Genomic DNA, 25038 nt, shown 5'->3' on the forward strand with positions numbered 1-25038 from the left:
TAAGTATTTTCTGCACCAGAACAGCAGATGGCAGTGTCGCACTTCTGCACAAACTGCACCTGCGGATCAGTGAGGAACTCGGAGCAGTCGTGAAAAATGTAGATGCACGAAGGACTGACAGCTCCACGTGCGCTCTTTTACAGTTGAGTGTGAGTTCAGGTCATGCTCGAAGAAACGCACGTGGATTCGAGGATGATATTGAACCGCTTACTAGCTTCCCCTTCGATTCTTTAGGCGTTTCAGATTAGCACAGTTTGATGCCTCGCAAATTCGCAATATCTATGCATTTGCACTGACAGCTTGTGGCACACCGTTGTAGTCTTACATTTGTGCGTGCAAATGAACATGACAAGCAGTTTTGGGTTGTCTTTTCTTTTTATGTCCGTAATAAGGCCTTTTTAATGCTCTGTTGTGGACCCATTGCTGCCTTATAAAAAATCGAGTTGATTGGAGGAGGCGTGGCATGACGATATTTCGAACGTAACGTCGTCTCTAACGCAACCGGGCTTCTCTTCCTAATTTGGCCGCAGCTTCCTGCGCTGTCACCAGCACCATGGTGCGATTCTCCCGCGTGTGGAGACATTACTCCGTATTTACCGCCTTACAACTTCAGGGAAGCTGGCTAAACTTCACTCAAGGGTCTTTGAGGTATTCCAGCACAAAGGCTGCTCCCCATTTCACAAGAATGGAGTACCAGGTGAGATTTATGTGTCTGTCATCTCTGTCGCGATACACATAATTTCGTAATACACCAGCACCAAAGTTTGCGAGCTTTCAACGGTGGTGTTGTTGTTTCAGGCATGTGCAACTACCTGACAGCTAACTGTTATCAATATTGCTGCTGATGTCTTTGCGTGTATCTTTTCAAATGTCCACACTTAATAACAGGCAGGGTTGCATCAGCCAACTGAAAGGATTTGTGCTTTTAGCAGCGTGGAGCATTGTAGCAGCTAGTCCAGTGAGTCAACTTATCTGTCTAACGTTATTCTAACATTAATGCACTTGCGGTGCAAAGCTAGTACTTTGTTGGAAATGACACTGTTGGAAATACAGTAACCTTAATTTGATTGCCATATCAAACAGTTCGTGCTTGTGGCTAACGAAGCACACTCACTCCGTTTTTTTTACAAGTTTAGGGAGTAGGCAGACTTGGCGTAATGATTGGCTGGGAGAGAGAGTAGTGTTAGCTCACGAGGAATAGAACTAACCACATGAGCTAGGTCCAAGAGTGAAACTTGATGCGCGGGTAGAACTAGTGCTACTGCGTTGTGTAGCGGCGTGGGGCGCTTGTTTGGTTCGCCATTAAAATGTGATGTGTTTTTGGTTGCACTGTCACTAGCCTTGGGATGCATGTCATCTTCCTATAGAGTGCTGCACGCTTATCGCACTCCACCAGTCTTGTGTCTTTGAAGCCAAATCAAACATTAACTAAATATTATGAAAGGCCAATGACCTAATACAGTATACCTGTCCTGCAGAAAAGATGTACTGATGACACAGACAAGAAGAGATTTCTCATGTCCGCCAGGACTCTGATTTCACTTGCTGAGTCAATCCAATCATTCTGTTGGCAGTTATAACAGAGTCATTTTTTTTGTCTGCGTTGTGTCAAAAATGAGTTGAAAGCTGTGAAGTTGACAGAATGCTGTATGATTCTGTCGCCCGGGCTCTAAGCTACAGGGCATACGAGTGGTGCGCCAAAAGAGTTCCGTGGAGTGATAGCGCGACTGCGGCTGCTCTTCTCTTCCAGGACGCGGTATGCACCCTCAACACGCTGCAGACCAATGCCAGCGTCCTGGAGCAGGTGCGACGGGAGAGGGGTCCCCAAGAGCTCCAGCTCCAGGCCATGAAGGGCTTCCTAGAACGGGCAGGCCTCACGGTCAGTCTCTGTCTGTCTGTCTCTCTCTCCCTCTCTCTGTCTCTCTCGCTCTCCCTCTCTCTGTCTCTCTCGCTCTCTCATTCTCATTCTTTCCAGTAGACTGACCCCCAGTGTGTCCATGCTCAGCGGTGGGTGCTCTGGTTGGATATGTTGTTTTTGGCCCTCAAAAGGCTACACATCATGTTGCTTCTGTTTAAGTCTGTTCTGTTGAGTGAGCCAAATGAATTTACAAACACATGTGTGCACTGATTAGCGCTCATTTTGCTTTTTATTTTTCAATATAACCCAAATCCCACCCCAGTTTTGGAGTGTGGTGTTTCATTATTACTTTGAAATGTTTTTGAACACTCAGGTGGAAGAGTTGGACCATCTAAATATCATTCACGTCACCGGCACAAAGGGAAAGGTGAGTCCTGTTTGTGGATCCGTTGCTCTGTCTTTGTGGTTCATGGTTTGGCGCTCCTATGATATCAAAGAAAACTTGCACGATGACACAGTAGCTGCTTATGGGATAATGCCCGAAGTCCTTTTGGCTTTGCTGAATGTCCCAACTTTTTTTTTTTCTTCACAACAGGGATCAACGTGTGCTTTCACTGAGCAGATTCTTCGCAGCTACGGATTCCGCACTGGATTTTACAGGTAGCGTACTCCTGACTTAACCGGCGGAAACCAGTGTATGGGAGTCCCATCTATTGTTGACTTTCTGCAGAAGCTAGCCAGCTAGCACATGCTTCACTCACACTGGCTCGTGTCGGGGGCGGGAATGTTGCTTGGGGTGTGTGTGTGAGAGATTGTTTGTGCTCTGGGAGAAAAGCATGTTTCGTCCCGATTGCATAATCCAGCATGTTTGGCTGGGAGCCAGGGAGGCAGAGAGTTCAATGGACCTTGCTCTTGGCTCTCCTCTGCTTGGGTAATAACGAACAACTTAAGGACCCATACAATGTCCAGAGTCAACAAAGATGATTCATACAAAAAGGAGAGAACGGAATGCTTCACTGGGTCACTTATCCAAGTCTAGTTAATAAGGGTGCTCATCTAAAAAACATGGTGGCCAGCCATGAAAAGATTATTAAAAAAAAACTTTAGGGCCCCATGTAAAAAGAAATATAATAAAACATAAAAGTCCAAACTGATGTTCTGAAAAAAGCACTGTTGCTGCTGCATGGTTTATTAACACAACATTTCGGAGTAAAACGGTCTTCATCAGGGCTGGTTTAGGTCCAAATGTTCTGTCATTAAACCGAGATCAGCAACAGTGTGCAGAGTTTCCTTCATTCTTTCATGACTTCTCTTGATCCAGCGCCTGTTATAGAATGTTCGGTGCTTCATAACGCAACTTTTTTCATTTCAGTTCACCTCATCTGGTCCAAGTGAGGGAGAGGATCCGGATCAATGGTCAACCCATCAGCAAGGACCTCTTCACAAAGTACTTCTGGCAGGTCTATGGTCGCCTAGACGAGACCAAGGTGAGTGTCCCTGGTTGGGTAACTCTGCTCTGTGGACGAGACAGTCATTGATACAATCTGTCTACAACTGATGGGGAAATAGTGTGGAGTTAAAAAAAAATAAAAATAAAAATGCACAAGACATTCTCTCTCTCAATCGAGTACTTAAGTATTTTTATAATTTAGGATTCGCACGCTGCTTTCATTAGAGAAGTGTCAGTTTGCTGCACTGTTGGACAATACTCTTTGTCCTCGTGGCAGTAGCCCTTCAACCATTCATATCCATACCTTAACTGGTAGTTTGGTATTTGCGTGGAAAAACCTCCCACCAGTCCAGCCCAAAAACTTGTTTGAGGCAATCAGTCTGGCTAGAGTTGTCTATCTGTACTGACTATGTAAATGCAGTGTGAAATATGTGTGTGAAGTGAATGTTAACTGAATGGCAGCAGTTGCAGCTTTGTAATAACCTCTACTCCCCAGTATATGTGCTGTGTTAAAGCCTGGCCTACACAATCACTCTTTACCTCACGGCGTGCGTGCCACCAGCCTCATGGCTAGCTAATCGCGTTTGGCGAGCTAAATGTGAGACGGTGCGTTTTTAAATGATAGCACACCCCCTCATGTGACATTGGCACACTTTCTTCATTCAGTCCAGTGGCCTCCGTGTCCTCAGTCCCCCTCCTCACTCACTTGCATACAATATAATAACTTTTGTCAGTGGTATAGGAATCCTGGTAAATCGAAGCACATTGACTTTCACTTACTAAATGTTTATTCTGGCAGTTCGCTCTCACTTCATCAGGTTCCCACTGGAGAGAAATGCATTGTTAACTAGGATAAATATTTAGTAAATTTAAGTCTACCAGTATGCAGATTTTATTACACTTGTTGTGATGTCAGTGGCTCCCATAGTCATCTTTCTCTCTTTGACCTTGTCCCACCTTTAAAGGTTTTGAACTTTTTAAAATGTATTGATGTGACCAAACTTATTTAATCTATTTATTCAATTATTTATATCATTGTAGATTTTTAATTTGAATTCTATTACCTGTACTGGCCATGAAATAGCCACAGTTGCATATTTGGCCATAAATGCAAACAAACAAACTCTCTTTGACCTTTGACCTTGTCAGGACTGTCATGGTGGCTCCATGCCAGCTTACTTCCGCTTCCTCACCATCCTGGCCTTCCACATCTTCCTCCAAGAGAAGGTAAGGCCATTCGTCTTCGCTACCCACTTGCCACCCTTTATAAATTGGACAGAGAGTTGTTGGATACATATTTATTTTTTAGAGTTTTTAGAGTTATTTTTTTGCAAAACTATAAAAAAAAAACCTGATTTAAGTTTTTCTAGTTCATTTGTCATGTCCACTATGGTGATTGTGAAGTGACGTACTGATGTTTCAGGTGGACTTGGCAGTTATTGAAGTGGGAATAGGTGGAGCCTACGACTGTACCAACATTATCAGGTGAGTAGGGAGTTGTTCACGCAACACCTACGTCATGATGGTCAGTTATACCTCGACAGCCCTTGGTTATATACCTCAATATCTCTTTGAAATATTCTTTCACCTACCCGCTGCTCCTCTCTTAACTTGTTTTTTTTTTTTTTAAAACTCATATTCTCCATCTGTTGGCTTTCTGTTAGTTCATTCATTCGTCTCTGTATCCATGCCCTCTCTATCTGTCTCTTTCCCTCCCTCCACTCTTGTCACCTGTCATCTGCAGCCCTGCCTACTCCATCCCCCATCCCCCCATTTGGCTCTGTCCCAGAACACTCATCCTGGCGTGCCTAATGTTACCATTGTACATGCACCCCATGCCATCTAAGCAAACTCTCCATTTTGGTCCATTGGGTGACATAAGGCCCTCGTCAACTACACACACACACACACACACACACACACACACACACACCACTTTTTGCTGGTAGCTACATTAAAAGCAACCAAAAATAATGTGTGCCGTAGCAGTGCTTATTAGTCTATTCTACTACTACTACTACTTTATTACTTGATATTCTGAAGTAAACTTAATAATAAATCTGGTGTAACAAAACGCCTGTAAAATTGTTATTTTAGGCATCAATATTTTCAAAAACAATAACTTGTCATTACTTTGCAGACGGCCATGGGTGTGTGGGATATCATCCCTCGGGATCGACCACACGAGTATCCTTGGAGACACGATAGAGAAAATAGCCTGGCAGAAAGGAGGCATATTTAAGGTCAGTTTGGTTTTGTTCTCTACACACTTCACTCAAACCCTTAACTTTTCTATAGTGTGTCCGGAAATCGAGTGTGCGTGTGTGAGAGAGAGAGATTATTGTCACTCACTATGTTTACATGATGTTTTTAATTGAATAGTTCCATCGAGTTTGATCTGTCCTTTTTAATTCTTAATTAAGAGGTGTTTACATGACGTTTCAAATCGAAATTAAGCTTTTTTCAGAATTAAAACCAGTTAATTCCGAATTAAAAGTCTTGTGTAAACATAGCAAATGTCTTATGTATATGTTCTAGTTTAAACTGCACATTGGAGACGGGTCAAACACAATTTTACCCTGTTGCATAGATTTTTGACAAAAAAATGACTGTGTGTGTGTGTGTGTGTGTGTGTGTGTGTGTGTGTGTGTGTGTGTGTGTGTGTGTGTGTGTGTGTGTGTGTGTGTGTGTGTGTGTGTGTGTGTGTGTGTGTGTGTGTGTGTGTGTGTGTGTGTGTGTGTGTCCGTCCGTCCGTCCGTCCGTCCGTCCCTCAGCCAGGAGCGCCAGCGTTCACAGTAAAGCAGCAGGAGGGTCCCATGATGGTCCTGCGGGAGCGGGCAGAAGAGATCGGGGTAAGCCCCAACACACTACACCTTGCTCGGCATGCCACCAAAATAACTTGGCACCCTACCAACACACTCCTGTATCATGCTAAACTTCATTCGAGTAGCCTACTGTACATTTCCATGGGGCTACCAGGAGAGAAACTACATTTTAAAGATCACACATGTGTTGACTAACTTGGCAAATCCCGTTGCCTTTTGTCATAACATATTATGGTCTGTTTTCTGAAACTTGTATGTATTTCTGTCATTTTGAAAAACAAATGTATGTATAGATGTGTAGAATTTATCCCTTAAGAAATTAATGACAGTTGATTATTCTAAGCATATTACTGTGATCAAATGTTTTATTTTCCAAAAAAGAGACGGAGAGCAGGGACTGACAACACGTTACACAATAGACACTAAGGCTGTAACGATACACCCAACCCACGATTCGGTTTGTATCACGATATATGACCCACGGTTCGATATGCCCCACGATTTCACACAAAAAAAAATTGAAAAAAAAAAAAAAACAATTTGAAAAAAATAATAATTAGAAGAAAATAAATCAGGCCCATATGTACTTTGTAATTAATATATTTTTTTGCATTTGCCTACCTGCATTGATTTTGTAGGTTTACAAGGCTGAATGTTGCAGATATAGGCTACCACTGCAACCTGTTCCCAGGTGTTGACATCAAAACACAACACAGAGAAATAAGGGATATTAGTTCACCAAGGAAAAAGGCTTATAAATAGGCTAAGATCATATGTTGAGAGAGATGGAGAGAGAAAGAGAAAGAGAGAGAGAGAGAGAGGTGGGGTGGTCAGGGTGTATGGTCATTGGCAGCTGTCTTACTTTATCAAACATTAGGCCTATCCAATTAATATCCAAACATTAAAACAACACTGGCCATATATCGTCAGGAAACCTGTTGTATTAAGTTAGGCTACTTAAAGAAATGCAACACTTAATTTTGATTGAGTTAAATATTTCCGTAGCTTTTTTTGATCGTGCAGCAGCGCCTGACCGTAGCCTACAATCAAAACTCGAAATGAACCTCAGTTAGTTCTCACTGCTACGTAACGCGCACGTTTTTCGTTTTGTTTTGTGGTTTGACATTTTGTCAAGAGCGAGAATGAATGCAGAGGCTGAAATGGAGCATGCTTTCTGCTTATGTAGGCGGTAATTTTACAATATAGCCTAACATTAATGTGGGAAGAAATAATGCTGCCTAATATCCTGCCTATCGACCTCAACGTTCGTCCGACTTCGGGCAGCTCCCTACAAGCGATTCCAGGCTGGTTTATAGGCAGGCGGAGCATCTAGTGCGCTCTCTCTCGCGCGCTCTCTCTTTCCGCTCCAACGTCAAACTCCACTCGCAATACATCATGCATGAATAAAACAAATCTTGACGCGTTCATAAAAGCCTTCTTGGCTTGTTGTTCATTTGTCCTTCACCTTCCGATGTTTGCCCAAGTTTTTCGTCTCACGGAGGTTGCTCAGGCAATGGATAACAACAACGTGCTGGTTGGAAGGAGCATTTTATATGAGAAAGGGGTGAATGGAACTGTTACTCGAACGCGTGCGCCCTTTTTCTACTGGTCTTTTTAAGCGCATATGCAAACTCTTGCCTGTATGTTGCCTGTTGTGTTCTACACTGAAGGGTAACAACTTTGAAAGGGCACATCGCGATTCTGTGAGGAAGCTTCGCGATAGGGGTTCGTGGGTCTGCGTACCGCGATCCCTCGGTTCGATGCAATATCGTTACAGCCTTAATAGACACCCAAACAAACAAAGGACACACAAAAGGGTCTAGGACTTCTAAGTATTTACTTTGCTGTTTGTTGTGTGCCTAGTGTTCTCTGAGTGTGTGTCCTGAGCTGGGTGACTATACGGTGGAGGAGGGTGTGCTGCGTCTGGGTCTGGCCGGAGATCACCAGCGCATCAACGCCAGCCTGGCCCTACAGCTCAGCCACAGCTGGCTACAGCGACGCTGCCTGCCTGGTATGTGGACACACACACACACACACACTCACACACAGGCACGCACACATACACACAGACACGCGCGCACGCACACAAACAGGCACAGGCACGCACGTATGTACATGCATACACACGGACACGCATCACACACACACACATGCGTACATGCATACACACGGACACGCATCACACACACACACATGCATACACACACGGACACACATCACACACACACATGCAGGTACGCACTAGAGCGTGGCTCGGGCCGGTTTTTTCTGTCCGAGCCCGGCCCTCAGCCGACAGAAAAGTGATCAACCCCGACCCGAGCCCGAGACTAATTAAAATGTTTGTGTCCGAACCCGTCCGAAGCCCGAGACCACTGTAATAACAACAGAACCTGTGCGCAAGCAATATTTTCTATGTGGCCTCCTTCATACTCAAAATAGCACGTGATAAATAGCCAGGATAGGCAACTAGGATGAGGCAATTTGCTGTAGCCTAATTTAGTTACGCACGCATAGTAAGTATAAACACACGCATACATGTGACAGCGCACCTTATGTTTCTTTCGGTTAGACCCGAGATGTTATGTGCTGTGATCAAATGCATGGGAGGGGCGTGAGAGGATAAGAAAGGCGAAAACTAACGAATACGGTTTGGATGCAGTCAGCGCGGCTATGGACGCATTTGTTACGTTACTGTTAGTGCAAATAAATCCCCGCGAACCGGTGAAGATGCCACTCCTTGTCGTTAAGAAGGATGGGCTATAAGTTCACCCCGAAGAACAGTAGCCTGTTCGACCCTCCAAGAGAATGTCATTTCCCCTGATGTCCATGCGGTCAATATAAAATCAGGAAAGGTTGCACGCGCATAGTTACAACTGTAGGCTACAGTAAAAGTGACAAGAATTAAGAACCTACGTGAAGGACATGAAATGTCACAGCGGACAAAGTAGTAACAGGAAACCTCTTCGCCTACCTTAAGCAACTCCACGTAGCGTGTGCGTCTTCTTTAATCCATATGATGCTCCTTGCTACCCCTTGCTGGAAATGTAATCCTTGGCGAGCAATGCAGTGACAAACTTCGTCATTTTATGTTCAACATTTAAGACAGCACCGAAGGCATGCTAAAACATGGCCTACACTAGGCCTACAACAAAAGACCACGCGTTCACTGACAACTGTATTTGGCGCTTATTAAGAAAGCAAGTTGACTCGGCATTCCTGCTCGGCTGACTGGGAGTGCCGCTGGTAACTGGCGCGTGCATACAGCCAATAATAATCACTCGCACGAGTAGCCTACCAACATTTTCATTTATGCATATTCAATTACTTATTTTTTAATCACAAAACTGCCGTTTGCATGAACTGAAACGTTTCCTCTGATTGCTTACAATTTTCACAATGTCTGTTTGGTTCAAGCCCGAGCCCGACCCGAGTCCGACAGATATTCTATTTTTTTTGTCCGAGTCCGGCCCGGCCCGTCGGGTTCCGACCCGGCCCGTCGGGCTTCGGTCGGGTTGCCATGCTCTGGTACGCACGCACACATACAGACACACACGTGTACGTACATGCGTACACACACACACGGACACACACCACACACACGCACATGCGTACACACACATGTACACATTAACACAATGCAAACACTTTGAATGCATAAAATCCTGCTTGAAGACATGCCGTTGCCATTTGGTTTTGATGCATACTGTAGTTACACTGTAGTAGATGGACACAGGTTGCCTCACAGAACAGTGATCATTGCTGTGAAATGAATACAAGTACATCAAATTCTTGGTCATGTGTGTTCAAGTTCAAGTTCAAGAAGTTTATTGCCATGTCAGCATAGATAGGATTTTTTTATGGCATATCCCCAACATCAAATTCATCAAATACATAAACAAACAGCAAGGTACATACAGTAAATATAAATATGGGTAGACCTAACAATAGACAGAAAGGGTCCCAGCAGTTATTGGACAGCAGTTAAATTACATATAACCCTGAGTGTTAAAGATGGCCTCTCAACGTCATTTGATTAATATTGCTGTGTTCCCCATTGTTATTGAATGTGTTACGCGTTGGTCCTGTTTTAAAAAACGTTCTGGTTGCTTTGTTTCAAGCCGTTTTTGAAAGCCAGCAAGGTGGCTTGTGGAGAAACGAGAGGGTGTTCCGTGTTTCTCGTGGAAATGCGTCTCTGATTGGCTCACTCTTCCAGCTCTCGTAGAAATGCGTCTCTGATTGGCTCAGTCCTCCTGTTCTTGGAGCGAATGTAATGGGAAACAGAGTCGCCACTTCCCCGGGTGGTACTGCACTATAGGGGCGCCAACGGAGGCGTGCATGCTCCATTCAGGGCTGTGCTCTTTCGACAGCGACCCCTAGGCGAGCTGCAGGCACGGGGCAACCACAGTGGACTTGCTCTATGGATGAGGCTTTGTGCTGTGTGTGTACCTGAGAGTAGCAACCAGCTGATAGCTAAGCTAAGCTAGATTTCGGGCCACCAGACGTTGCTTGTATTGAAAACAAGCAGAAAAAAATTACTCGACATGTTTTTAGAAAAATGGATCGACATAAACCTTTGTGGCCAACGCCTTCTTTCGACGTGACGAAACACAGAAAGGCTTTCGTGATTCGCTCGTTTCTCTGCATTATTGATGTAAATTGGGAAACACCGGGAAACACAGCCAGGCGAGGTGACGCACCGCTATGAGAGCCTTGCAAGTGAGTTTAACTTGGGCTGACCGTCCGATCTTCAAAAGGAGTGAGTAAAATTGTGTTTAATCGGAAGTTGGCCTTTCAAGTGCATTAGAGGTTAAGTGCATAGGGAGTGGAGGTTATAGCAGGTTAAGATGTCTGATAATCAGTAGGTTTTATTGTACAAGTTCATACAAAGTTCAGTGATTAATGCAATGCATGAAATGTGCTTTAGCCAGCATTGTAGCTGGGGAATAGCTACTTTCCCTCTGCAGTTGCTGTTGACACTCAGAACATTGTGTGTCAGAGCTGAAACACACAGTCCTTCTCTAAACGCCTTCTTGTACATCAATGGCAACACCAGTTGACCTAGTCACCTCGAATGCCTCTGGTGTGACACTCCCTTGCAAAACAAAAATGTAGTGGGACTTGTAGTAGGACTACTCCCATAACGCTGTTGTTGTTAATCACAATTTTCAATGTTTACACTGGTGCTTAACAGCCTCAGTTACACCTCCCTCCCTCTGTCACTAACGTGTCCTGTTTGAGAAATGAGCACTTAGCATTAGATTTTTACTTCCAAACAGGTGATGTATAGTAAACTAGAATGGGCACTCGGTAGAGCGCAAACCTTCGCCTACGCCACTTATTTTTTTCTGGCCATCTTCAAAATGTGGGGCATAACATTCTCCAAATTTTGGTGTTAGTTTCATTTAAATCGGACCGGAATATCGTAATATTACATTTTTGGCCCAGTCTTGACCTCTTATTCAATTCAGCATGCACACGTTCTTCTGGCATATAGTGCTTGGCAAAGAAAAACGTTTTTGACCTTTTTGTGACCTTGACCTTGACCTTTGACCCAATCACTCCCAAAAAGTAATCGGTTGTTCCTTGGGTCATGACCAATCATCCCACTAAATGTCATAAAAATCGGCTCAATTTACGTTTTGACCTTTTCGTGACCTTGACCTTGACCTTTGACCCAATCACTCCCAAAAAGTAATTGATTGTTCCCTGGGTCATGACCAATCATCCCACTAAATTTCATAAAAATCGGCTCAATTTACGTTTTTGACCTTTTCATGACCTTGGCCTGGACCTTTGACCTTTGACCCAATCACTCCCAAAAACTAATCGATTGTTCCTTGGGTCATGGCCAATCATCCCACTAAATTTCATAAAAATCGGCTCAGTTCTTTCTGAGTTTGACCTTTTCGTGACCTTGACCTTGACCTTTGACCCAATCACTCCCAAAAAGTAATCGATTGTTCCTTGGGTCATGACCAATCATCCCACTAAATTTCATAAAAATCGGCTCAGTTCTGACTGAGTTATACGAAGTACAAACAAACATTTTGACCTTGACCTTTGACCCAATCACTCCCAAAAACTAATCGATTGTTCCTTGGGTCATGACCAATCATCCCACCAAATTTCATAAAAATCGGCTCAGTTCTGACTGAGTTATACGAAGTACATACAAACAAACAAACAAACATATTCACAAATAAATAAATAAATAAATACACAGCGGTCAAAACATAACCTTCGCCGACTTTGTCTTGGCGAAGGTAAAAATAAGACATTTGATATGCATGGAATGTCTGTCATTTATATTAATAGCCGGGGAGCCAAAGTCCCAAAATTGGGTTGGACCTGACATGGCTTGCCATACTTTTTATTTGTGATTTTTTGGATTGTTCTATCTCTTAGGAAAAATAATTGGAGGGTCTGCTCGGGCGGAAATATCGCGAAAAAAAGTTGTGCCTATTTGAATGTATGTACCCTTCATTTTTTGAGAGAAATTTCTGAAAAATGAAAAATGACCTGAAATCCTTGGTGGCTTGGGTAAGCTGTCAATAAAGGCTTTCCAGGTGCACAGGACATACATGCTGACAACATGCAATAGAAAAAATATTCTTAAACCTCATTTCAATAGGATTTTGACTCAATTTTGTGCTTAAAAATTAGGCGTTTTTTCACTTTTTTGCTATATTTTCATCTTTACCTTATTGGCAATCAAGTTTTTCTTCATGTTTTGACATTAAACAATATGCCATTCTTTTTATTACAAAGTATAGTGATACCACAGCAAAAACTATGAAAATACAACCAAAATCAATGGATCTGCGATGACTGTAGTGTATGTACCCTTCATTTTTAGAGAGAATTTTCTGAAAAATGAAAAATGACCTGAATCCTTAGTGGCTTGGGTAAGCTGTCAATAAAGGCTTTCCAGGTGCAAAGGACCCATCTACTGATGATATCCAATAAAGAAAATATTGTTAAACCACATTTGTACATGATTTTGGCTCAATTTTATGACCTAAAATTAGTCTTTTTTCACTTTTTTTTGCTATATTTTCATCATTTCTTCATTGGCAATCAAGTTTTTCTTCATGTTTTGACATCAAACAATATGCCATTCTTTTTATTAAGCAGCATAGTGATACCACAGCAAAAACCATGAAAATACAACCAAACTCAAAGGATCTGTGGGGACTCCAACTCTAGTTGGTGATCAACAGGCCCAGAAAGTCAATAGAATTTCAGCCTACAATCAAAATGCTGAAATGCATGCTGAATACTGAGCAATATGACACACACACACACACACACACACACACACACACACACACACACACACACACACACACACACACACACACACACACACACACACACACCTAATCTGGGGATCCTACAATGATCTCCACCCCAGGTGACACCCTGCATACTGTACATGCTTCGTACATACCCTACACATACATAGCCCTAGTTCCTGGATGTGACACAGTGAGCTATTTACACAGATGGGGCCTACACAAAGTCTGGAAAGCCTATATTTTCAGGAATCACATAACCCATTGCAGTTTGCACACAGGGCAAACTGTTCTACATAGGACATCATCGCCAGCATGCTTCATACACTACTGGAGAACATGGAGCTGAGGAACACATATGCACATTTTTGGACCACAGTTTGGCCTCCAGCACCATCCAGCCATATAGTCTTTGTTCTAAACCCCACTATCTGAGACTGTACAACCATCATGTACTGTGGATTTCCTCTCTAACTGCTCCCTCTTGTTATCAACACCAGCACACCTCAAGGGTGTGTGCTAAGCCCTCTGCTCTACACCCTATCCACCCACAACTGCCTCTTTCTCCTCATTTGCTGACACGTTGTCGCACTAATTATGAATGAAGAAAAGACATACTACAGGAACAAGACAAAACATCTTCCGCCGTGGTGTAACGAGAACTACTTCGTATTGGACTCCAAAAACAACAAGGGAATCATTGTGGACTTTCACAAAAACAATCACAGAAGTCACAGACCCCTCTGGTGACTCATACAGTGGTGGAGAGGGTCAGCAGCTTTAAATCCCTGGAGGACGTCTCCTGGAGTATTCACATGGCCTCAGTGGTCAGCAAGACCCAACAATGTCTCTTCTACCAGAAGAAACTGATGGGCTACCAAATCCTGAAGCCACTGTTGGTCAACTTCCACATCTGTGCCATCAGAGGACAAGTAGGCACTCCAGCATGTGATGACAACAGCTTAGAAAATCCCTGGGATGCCTCTACCAGAGATTAGTACTATCAACCACACGCACTGTCAGGATGTGGACACCAAAAGCAGAAGAAGCGCTGAAATACTGCTTTGAGTCCACTGATTGGTCTGTTCTGCAGCTGCTGAAACATCTGCATGGGGGAGTTCCCAGTAGTTTGGTACAAATGTGTGTATGTGCATGTTAAATGGGCAAACATCCTCTCTACACGTTTTAATGTCATCAACGGGGTATGACTGGGGGAATTTTTTTATCTCCAGCCTTATTCAATGCTTATATGGATGAAATGAGGTATGACAAACAAGTTTTATAGTTGGTGTTGAGTAATCACTTGCTATATGCAGCCAACCTTACCATTCTATCTCCAAGTAAGAGTTAGTTCCAACAGCTCCTTTATATCTGTTCTGATTATGAGGTAGAGTTTGACATTAATAACAATGTTAGGAAGAGTATGATACTGTGATTAAAGTTCCCTCCTGTCTATCTATCTTAGAGCTGGGAGTAGCAAATGCCACAAAATATCTGTGATGCATCCTGCATCCTGATGGCTGACACTGATAGCGCAATTAGTTGATCCAGGTCATAGCTCTGTTAGGGACATGTCTATGAGCTGGGAACACTGGTATAAGTGCATTCATTAGCTTCCCTGTTTATATGTACTGTATGTAGGCTACTGTATGAAAGTATGCTGTTGTGAAGTATTGGTGTACTGTGTATTTCATGTATCCCTTTTGGTTATCAAGCCTGTAATATTATTTAAAACATGTGCAAAAGAGGTAGCTGAGCCACTGCAACACATCTTCAACAAGAGTCTACAAACGGGTAAGGCACCTGTAGATAGTGCCTACAGTAGAAGACCTCTTCTCTCATACCAGTCCCCAAAAAGCAACACAACAATGATTGCAGACCAGCTGCTCTCACATAATGAGAACATTTGAGTGGGTACTGCTGCTCAACAGAAAGAAAACCCAGGTTTGCCATGCTCTGGATTCCATACAGTTCATTTATCAGGATAATGTGGGAGTTGTGGACGTTATCCTGTAACTGCTACATAGGGAAAATTCTCACTTGGACAAAGGAGACAGTGAGAATAATGTTCTTTGATTTCTCTAGTAGTGCCTCAAACATCCAGACACTTTTGCTGAGAGATTAACTTCTGCAGATGGTGGATACAGCTCTGGTGATCTGGATAAATGACCCCAGTACATCAGACTAAATAACCTTACATCACAAACTGTGGTCAGCAGCACTGGAGTGCCACAAGTAATGGTGTTCTCCTTGGTGTTGTTCACCCTATACCACCTACTTTTGCTACAGCACTACCACATGCTTTTGCTATACCTACCACATGCAAGTTTCCATAATGACATTGCAATTGTGAGGTGTATCAAGGGTGGGTAGGATGTGGAGTACAGGCGACAGGCGGATAACTTGGTGCCGGACCAACTAGCTGCAGCGGAATTCCATAAAAACTAAGGAGACGGTGCTTGACATAAGGAGAACCACCCCTCCACTCTATTAGAAAGGGTTCTACACAGTGTGGTCTAAAACGTCAGCATCGGAAAGGTCTCACACACTGTTGTGTTGTATGACCACCCTTTTCTTAAATTATGATACAAATTTGGTGTTGTATTGTCTTAATAAATGTATACAATGTCTGGACTTACTTTCACCAATGCAAGATCTTGTATTGATGATGGTAGAGTCTGGACACTATGTAACACCTTCTCCAGCATATCCCAAAGATTCTCAGTGAGGTTGAGGTCTAGACTCTGTGGTGGCCAATCCATGTGTAACAATGATCGCTCATGCTTCCTGAACCATGATTTTATAATTTGAGCCTGATTAATCTTGAAATATGCCTGTTTTTGTTTTTGTTTTTTTTTAAACCATTGATATAATTGCATATTGATTCAGCTTTCCAAATACAAAGTCTTTCAGTGACTGTTGATGGAAATTATTTAACCCCTCAAACAGACTAGCATGTTTTATATGACCTTATATGGTCATTTCTTTAAAGAAGTTTTAAGAAGTTAGAAACAAGTTGCTGCACCTATTGGTTCAGGGAACACAATTGGTATTAGCCTCCTCAGAGTTTAGATCTCTCATTCAGATTCTTGAGGTTGGTTGGAGAACGCTTTACATAGTGTTCAAATTCTACCATCATACAATACCTTGGTAAAAACTTAAAGCAACACTAGATGGAAAAAGTCCAGATATTGCAGATTGAGTGTGACCTTATAATAAGCACCATGTGCATTTTTTGCCTGCCTGAATTTGATACATATTATTATGGTTACCCCACCCTCTGGAAGATGAGGGCCCACAACTTTCAAGCTATAAGTGAGCTTATTCCTGGCAATGAATGGTATTCATAGGTGCTGTGTGTATATGATGTGTATTACAGAACAGTATGTGTGTGGTTGTGTGAAATGCCTTATGGCTAAATGTGTGTTACATTATGTTGTGCAATAATATGTATCATGTTTTGCATATCTATTTATTTATGCTGCTAGAGACCTTAATTTCCTTCAGGATTGATAGTTATGTACTCTACTCAACAGTACACACAGTGTATCTTTCAGAATTTTGAGAGTAGTCTAGGCTTTCTTCTGGGTTACTGTGCCTGCAGATGGCAGAAGGTGTTGAATGGTAGTTGTGTAATTCTGCGGTCTCCCCCTTCTGTGAAAATAGCTCACTGTCACATCCACAAAGTACAGAGTGTACGGGTGATGTACTGTACGTAGTAGTACATACGTTGTGGGGGGTGTCACCTGGGATGCAAATCATTGTAGAATCCCCAGATTACTTGTGTGCGTGTGTGTGTGTGTGTGTGTGAGAGGATGTATGTCATTGCTAAGTATACAGTGTGCTTTTCAGCATTTTGATTGTAGCCGGAAATCCTATTGAGTTTCCGGGCCTATTGATCACCAACTAGAGGTGAAATCGCACAGATCCATTGATTTTGGTTGTATTTTTATTAGGGGTGGGCATAGATTAATTTTTTTAATCTAGATTAATCTCACTGTAATTATGAAATTAATCTAGATTAATCTAGATTAATCTATATCAAAATGGCTCATTCAGAATAGGCACGATAGCGAAATAATGCCGAAAAAAACCTTGGGGTTTCTTAAGACAGATGGCGCATTAGACCAGAGCTCATCTTTTTTTTCCAAAATGCATCTCATCTTCAAAAAATGGTCATGTTGATACTTGGAGATGAAAAAAATCACAGCAATATGTGTAAAGTGTGTCCAATATGTTAGGAAGCATTTACAGTTATAAGATACTGAAATTTCAAAATGAACAGCGCTATAAGTTGTAGAGGCAAATACAGATAAATCTATCAAACATTTAGGCTATTTAAACAATATTACCTCAACAATTCAGCATTTCATTTCTAATGGGGAGAGAGAGAGAGAGAGAGAGAGAGAGAGAGAGAGAGAGAGAGAGAGAGAGAGAGAGAGAGAGAGAGAGAGAGAGAGAGAAAATCTGCCACTGACTGTTAAAAGGAGCAGCGGCTCCTTTAAGAGAGGGAGGAGCTCTGCTGTAGGCACAGCAGCCCTCAGCAGAGCCAGGCTACTGGATATGCCTATCTAGAACCTACAGCACTGGCACACGGCGATTTGACAGTTGTTCTCAGAGTTAGAATGCGAGTTACAACTCGACATGAATTCAGTTTGCAAAAAAAAAAAAAAGTCAAGCGCGACAACCGCGAGGTTTATTACCGTCGGACATGAGAATATCTCACTGAGTCGCAAATGTGCGCGATTGCAACACAAACATTCAGCGAGAGTAGATATTGACAGTTTCAGTTTGACAATCTTCAAAATGCATAGGACTATCACACGGAATGTTTTGCAATTATAGCACAGGCAAGATTTCTGGAAGTTGTTTATGTATTCAATGCAATGCGTGAGGAAATGTAGGCTATGTCGGGCTGGTAGCTTCTCACACACAATAATGTCTCTCTATGCTTCACCTCAAACAATAACGTCTCTTTAGTCTAGCACTTATGAAAAAGCACTCAAACAACAACTACCACGGCAGAGGGATTAATGTTTTCTGCTGCAAACACTTCATATTTAGTAGGTCTGCTGAAACAACAGGTGGAGAGAGGATAGAAGCGACTGGAGCGCAGTCTAAAAGCGTCTGTCAATTAAACGCTATGGTGACGTGCATACCCAAACTCCAAACCTATATTTTGAGAATAGATTAACGTGCGATATTTTCTTTATCGCGCGACAAGAGTCTCACATTATCGCAGCACGTTAACGCCGATAACGGCCCACCACTAATTTTTATTTTATTTTTTTGTTGTGGAATCAGTATACTGCTTAATAAAAAGAATGGCATATTGTTTGATGTCAAAACATGAAGAAAAACTTGATTGCCAATGAAGAAATGATGAAAATATAGCAAAAAAGTGAAAAAACGCCTAATTTTAGGTCAAAAATTGAGCCAAAATCATGTACAAATGTGGTTTAACAATATTTTCTTTATTGGATATCATCAGTAGATGTGTCCTTTGCACCTGGAAAGCCTTTATTGACAGCTTACCCAAGCCACCAAGGATTTCAGGTCACTTTTCATTTCTCAGAAATTTCTCTCTAAAAATGAAGGGTACATACACTACAGTCTTCACAGATCCATTGATTTTGGTTGTATTTTCATATTTTTTGTTGTGGTATCACTATACTTCTTAATAAAAAGAATGGCATATTGTTTGATGTCAAAACATGAAGAAAAACTTGATTGCCAATGAGGTAAAGATGAAAATATAGCAAAAAAGTGAAAAAACGCCTAATTTTGAAGCATATAATTGAGTCAAAACCCTATTGAAATGTGATTTAAAAATATTTTTTCAATTGAATGTTGTCAGCATGTATGTCCTGTGCACCTGGAAAGCCTTTATTGACAGCTTACCCAAGCCACCAAGGATTTCAGGTCATTTTTCATTTTTCAGAAATTTCTCTCGAAAAATGAAGGGTACATACATTAAAATAGGCACAACTTTTTTTCGCGATATTTCCGCCCGAGCAGACCCTCCAATTATTTGTCCTAAGGGATAGAACTAACAAAAAAATCACGAATAAAAAGTATGGCAGGCCATGTCAGGTTCCTCCCATTTTAAAGCACTTTTGAGAGTTTGGCTCCCCGGCTATAAAGATTGAAGATTGAAACAAGAACAAGGCATTCAAATGATGAAATCTCAAGTTTAATACTGTACTTGTCATCCATAACTCCTTGGCACCAACCATCTGAACCAACTCATTCCTTGTGGGAAGCATTACATAATCCATCTGCATGTATTTCACACAGAGCTAGATGGATAGGGGCCAGCCAGGCCATAGAACTGTACATGCCATACAAAGGCAAAGTGCAGTACCTTCACCAACACTGAAACGGATAAAGTCTTAAAAGTGTCGGTATTAGGTTGGATATTGTAGTTACTGCAAATTTGACGTGGCAATATCTCTAAAATGGGACACATTTGAACCACAAGGTTTTGTCACAAGATGGAGGAAGTGTTTTGAAGACAAGTTTCAGTCTTAAGTAGATGTATGTAGTTGCTGCACGTTTGCCTTTGTATGGCAGTGTATCTATACATGCCCTGAGTTCCAGTGTTCTGTCTTCCAGATAAGCACCTCCCAGCTGCGGCCGAGTACAGTGGTGTATCGCAGGCTGAAGGCTTCAAGCCCAGTCCCGTCATGCTGAAAGGTCAGTACTATTTTTATCTCCATGATAAAGTGATTGTACATTTTCTTTGAGTGTGGCAGGTTAGCGTGCATATACAGTACAGTTGTGTGCAGTGTTCTGGAATTAAGATTTTACAGGTGCACACTACCTGGACATGACGAGACTCGCAGGCCAAGTTGTGTGTTGTGTTGTACAGGTTTTGTAAAGGGCTTCTACGGTTGTTGCTACCCATTTATATGTAAACTTTTTTACTGTGGAAATGTGCAGCACTGCTACAATTGTGGTCAAACCAAACGATTTATCTTGAAAGACGATGTTTCAGCAGAGACAGTTTAGATTGAGACGGGACATATGGCGGCCATCTTGGTGACGCCTTCGGAGTGCTATTTCGCGATTAAGTAGACCAGATCTGAGAGTCAATGGGAAAAATGAATGGGGAAACTGAGTATAGGACGGGGAAGAACCCAGCGGTTGTGAAAACCATATGGTTGAAACCACCGTGAAAAACTGATCAATCTAGACTGCTTGGTTGTGGTATACGAGTCAAAACAAAGCTTTTAAGCCACTTTTCTCACATTTTTTTGACAGAGCGCAGGCGCAGTAGTTCCGTAACGGCACGAGAGCAACGGCTTTTCACAACTGAGCATGCGCATCATTTCGCGTGCGCCGATGCAGCCAGATGATTGGATCACTGGCACCACAGCTCAGCAGGCACATTGGCTCTTGTTACCAGAAAGGCGGGAGATGTGCGGGTAGACGCCATATTTGCGTTACGAATCTTCACCGTTAATTTCTATGTACGATTACATGGCTGTCCTATCTCCCCTTCCTATCAAAATCTCTGGTTACAGTAAGTCAGACACCATCATTGTCACCTAAAAGAACACATTGTAAAGCTAAAAAAAAGAGATTTAACAAAGTAGGGTGATGTCATATCTGCAAAACAAAAAACTTCAAGAGGGCAAAGTACCATGCAAGCTATCTGCACATCAAAGAATAAGAGGAAACGCATCAGTTTCTTATTTGAGGAGTTCTACAAGTGTTTTGGTGTGTCCACCAGGTCTGGCGGATACGGAGTGGCCTGGGCGGACGCAGACTCTGAGGCGTGGCCCGATCACATACTTCCTGGACGGAGCCCACACCACGGGCAGCATGCTGGCCTGCGCACAGTGGTTTAACGAGGCCGCAGCACAACGAGAGCAAATGGCGGGGTCAGTTTATCAATTCTGTTTATTTGCCAGACACTTGTCCAAATGCACATAATACAGATGGTACAAAAAACACATCAGGACAGACCAGGACAATCAAACACAAACAACACACAATAAAAAAATAAAATAAGTCAAATATATATACAGACATTTTATCCACTGCGCTCTCAGCCTGGATGTACTGGGAGTCCCACCATGATATTAATGGAAGAATCATCCAGGCATTGTTTAAACTTGGGCATTACATTTCTTAAAAGTGCATGAAGTTTGTTTACTCCTACAGACACAAACCACAGGATTCTTAAAGCATCATTGTATGCTACTGGTAGTTTTTGTAAGTAGCATACAATTATGCTTTAAGAATTCAACTCAAGGTTCTCCGTTTGTGTCTAAGAGTAATCACACTTCATGCACTTTAATGCACAAGTTTACACGAAGCCTGGATGATTCTTCCATTAATGTAAGTTACTTTTGTGTACTTAACATTGCTGCCATTCTACTCCAGTGTGTCATTCATTTCTATTCATGACTTACTCTATTCGTACACTTCATTGTTACAAAAGCAGGTTTTATCAGGCACAAAAGGGCCTGACTGCTAAATTGTGTCTTATGTAGCACACTCTGTGACATTGCCGAATTTCACAATATAGTGCACCATGAGAGCTGGTGAATCATTAACTATTCTGGACTATTTAATTTCAGTGATTATTTTGTCATTAATCTTGATTCTCAACACCTACTTTGCAGAACTATGTCATCAACTCTGCATTAATCAAACTGACGTCTTAAATAAAGAAGAAATAAACATGAGTTGTTGGTTTGGTTGTGTGTGCAGGGGCCCAGTGGTGAGAGTGCTGCTGTTCAACGCCACAGGAGAGAGAGACACGGCTGCCATGCTCAAGCTCCTGGTGGTGAGTTATTATGGAGTTTTTTAAGTATAATGAATAAATGGAAGGATGTGAAATGAGGCGCCAAAAAGTCATTCAAAGGCAAACCCAACATTGTTTGTACTGGACTTTTCAATTCAGGCTAACTAAAATACCTTTTCCTTCACTTGTTTGCAGCCATACCATTTTGACTTTGCTGTATTCTGCCCAAACATCACAGAAACGATAGCCGTGTGCAATGCAGGTAATCTCCTTCAAAATAATGATTAACTGTCTTCTCTGAAAATAAAATTAAACATTCTTCACTTCATGTTTTTTACCAGTTTTACTCTCCTATGAGATTTACAGCACAAGATTGTCACAAAGTTTTAATTTCTTGGTCTTGTTTTGTTTTGTTTTTTTGTCTTGTTTTCGCTCTGGAGCAGACCAGCAGAACTTCAACGTCTCGGTGGAGAACATGCTGACGCGTTGCCTGGACAACCAACAGAGTTGGCGGCTGCTGACAGGGCCGCGAGAGGGCCAGACGAGGCCCGACGTTGGGGAGGAGGCCGACGAGACTGAGCTACTTATCTCCGGACGCCTCCCCCTGGTCGCCGAGCAACAGCACCGGAGGAGGCCAGGCGGAGACACGCTGGTCTTCCCCTGTATCTTGAGCGCCCTCCAGTGGATCACACAGGCAAGGGACCCTGTGCTGGCCCTGCCAGGGAAACGAGTCATCCCCGTGAAGCCAAGCGTGGCCGCCAAGGCCTCTCCACTCCGGGAGGCCACCGAGATCCATGTGCTGATCTCTGGAAGTCTCCACTTGGTTGGGGGAGCACTTAAACATCTGGACCCAGCGTCAGCCTCTTAAGGAAGGGGCAGAGATGGCTCGGTGGTGTGCCATCAATAGGGCATGGCTGATGGTGGTCTTTTTGTTTGGTGTTGGCACTGGGTAAACTAAAGCACTTGTCAGATGCCTCTGAGTCATAAGAGGTAAATTACCCTGCCAGCTGAACAAACACTGAGTGCAGTTACATGCAGGGAGTACTGCAGTATCAAATGGAATATTGTCAGTGTTCGGTTTAAAACAACTTCTGGAATTTTCTTTTTACACAAATGGAAGAGCATTGTGCTGCTAATGGTTACCATTAAAATGCGGCCACATTCAGAATGAAAAAGGAGTACTTGACTCGTACGCACATTAAATAATGCCAGTATTCCGTGTAAAATTGTAATATTCTCTGCATGTAACTGCAGTCCATGGAGAGGCTGAAGAGTGTTAAACTTTCAGAGCATTAACTTTGTATTTTTCCTTCATCCTGGTGCCCCTCACATCATCTCAAGCAATGCCAAATGCCAATGCGTTGGTGCCTTACCGTGCCACCCTGATATATCAACCCCATTATTCTCATACTTGAAGAGCTGACTGCTTGTTTACAGGGACTTTTTTTGGGGGGGAAAGGGTTTTTGTACTCTTTTAAGTGGCATTCATGCTGCACTGAACTTATCTTGGGTTTCATGCGAAGGAAGTTTAACCTTTTTAAATGAAAAAAAAGACCCTTGCTTGTACGGCGAACTGGTGCGTTGTGTCCGTGCCAAATTGTGATGAATTGTCTGTTTTTTTTTTCTTTTTCCTGTTTCTGTGCAGTGACTGACCTTGTACGTAAATACTTTATCTGTGAGGGGAAAAGCAGAAATGTATTGATATTCCCTACTGTTTGTGTGTATATTGATATTGATGGTGAATAATTATCCAGGTGGATCATGTTTTGTATGGTGCTGGTGTTTGAATAGAATCCTGAGTGTACACAAAATACACGAGCATAATTCACACACACACAGTTGGCCCACCCAGCACTTGGTATCAATATAGTCCAACTTTACCTTTAAAATCAAACACATTTTTTGCAACTGGTGCGTTTTAATCTGTTTATAGTCACTTGTTGCCCTGACCTTGTAAATGAAATTGCTTCACTGTCTTTGAAAATACTTCAGAGCTCCAGTGTGTAATGTATGCTTGCTTTCAGAGCAAGCAACAAAGTCTGACACTAAATGTTTGCCTGCCTATTTTTGTGGAAATGGGTAGTAATTAACTCACTATGCACCTGACCATTGTCTTAAAATTCCTCACTTTAATTTAAAAAAAAGATGTATTAAATGCAATGGACTGTAGTGTAGTGTTCAATAAATATTTAAGCACAATGGCTTGTCTGGTGTTTATTTTGTGTGGATTTGGACTATATCAGTAAACTGTGGGTCAAATCCTTATAGTAGTAAGTAAGTAATAAAAGTAATATAATTGTCATCAAGTCAAGTGTCCTTTGTTAAAAATCTATGTAACAGAGTTAACACAAGTTTGAAATTGTGTTTGTCCAGTCTCCAATGTGCAGTTTAAACTAATCATATAAATAAGACAGACATTTACACACACACACACGCTCAATGTGCAATAAGAACTGACATAGCCTACTGATGCATGAATTTACATTCTCTCCCTGACACATTGCCAACACACACACTGATACATACATGTACAACACACACACAGTGCAATAAGAAGGCTAATATAGGCTACTGGTGGACAATTTTAAACACGCACAGCAGCAAATTACAATCAGTGGTCATAGGCCTACAGATAAAGTGAGGTAGTTCAATGAATCTCATCAAAATTCACAATTGCTCACTGCATATCCAAAACTGGCCATTGTTACAAAGTGGGAATGTTTTCCATGGGTTTGTTCATGAAATTACTCAGGGACATTTATATTACATTATAGGGGCTATTCCTTTCTGAAAATGAACAGGGCTTTAGTAAACTAGCGCCACCCGCTCAGATTTACAGTGGTGCTCATATGTTT

At 42.2% G+C, this 25038-nt stretch overlaps 2 protein-coding genes across 2 annotated transcripts in view; both read left to right on the forward strand.

Moving 5' to 3' along the window:
• setx (senataxin) overlaps positions 1-25038 on the forward strand; it is a 1003984-nt gene that overhangs the window by 926128 nt on the left and 52818 nt on the right. The window lies entirely within an intron of this gene.
• Positions 267-24382, forward strand: fpgs (folylpolyglutamate synthase). The gene is made up of 15 exons (XM_063209925.1): positions 267-697; positions 1751-1879; positions 2232-2285; positions 2454-2518; positions 3231-3345; positions 4458-4535; positions 4732-4793; positions 5449-5551; positions 6083-6160; positions 7997-8144; positions 20044-20124; positions 21164-21314; positions 22150-22225; positions 22379-22445; positions 22627-24382. Exons 1-15 carry the CDS (start codon positions 554-556, stop codon positions 23049-23051), a joined length of 1776 nt encoding a protein of 591 aa, XP_063065995.1. The 5' UTR covers positions 267-553; the 3' UTR covers positions 23052-24382.

Source organism: Engraulis encrasicolus, chromosome 11, assembly GCF_034702125.1.
Source record: "Engraulis encrasicolus isolate BLACKSEA-1 chromosome 11, IST_EnEncr_1.0, whole genome shotgun sequence".
NCBI classification, from domain to species: domain Eukaryota; kingdom Metazoa; phylum Chordata; class Actinopteri; order Clupeiformes; family Engraulidae; genus Engraulis; species Engraulis encrasicolus.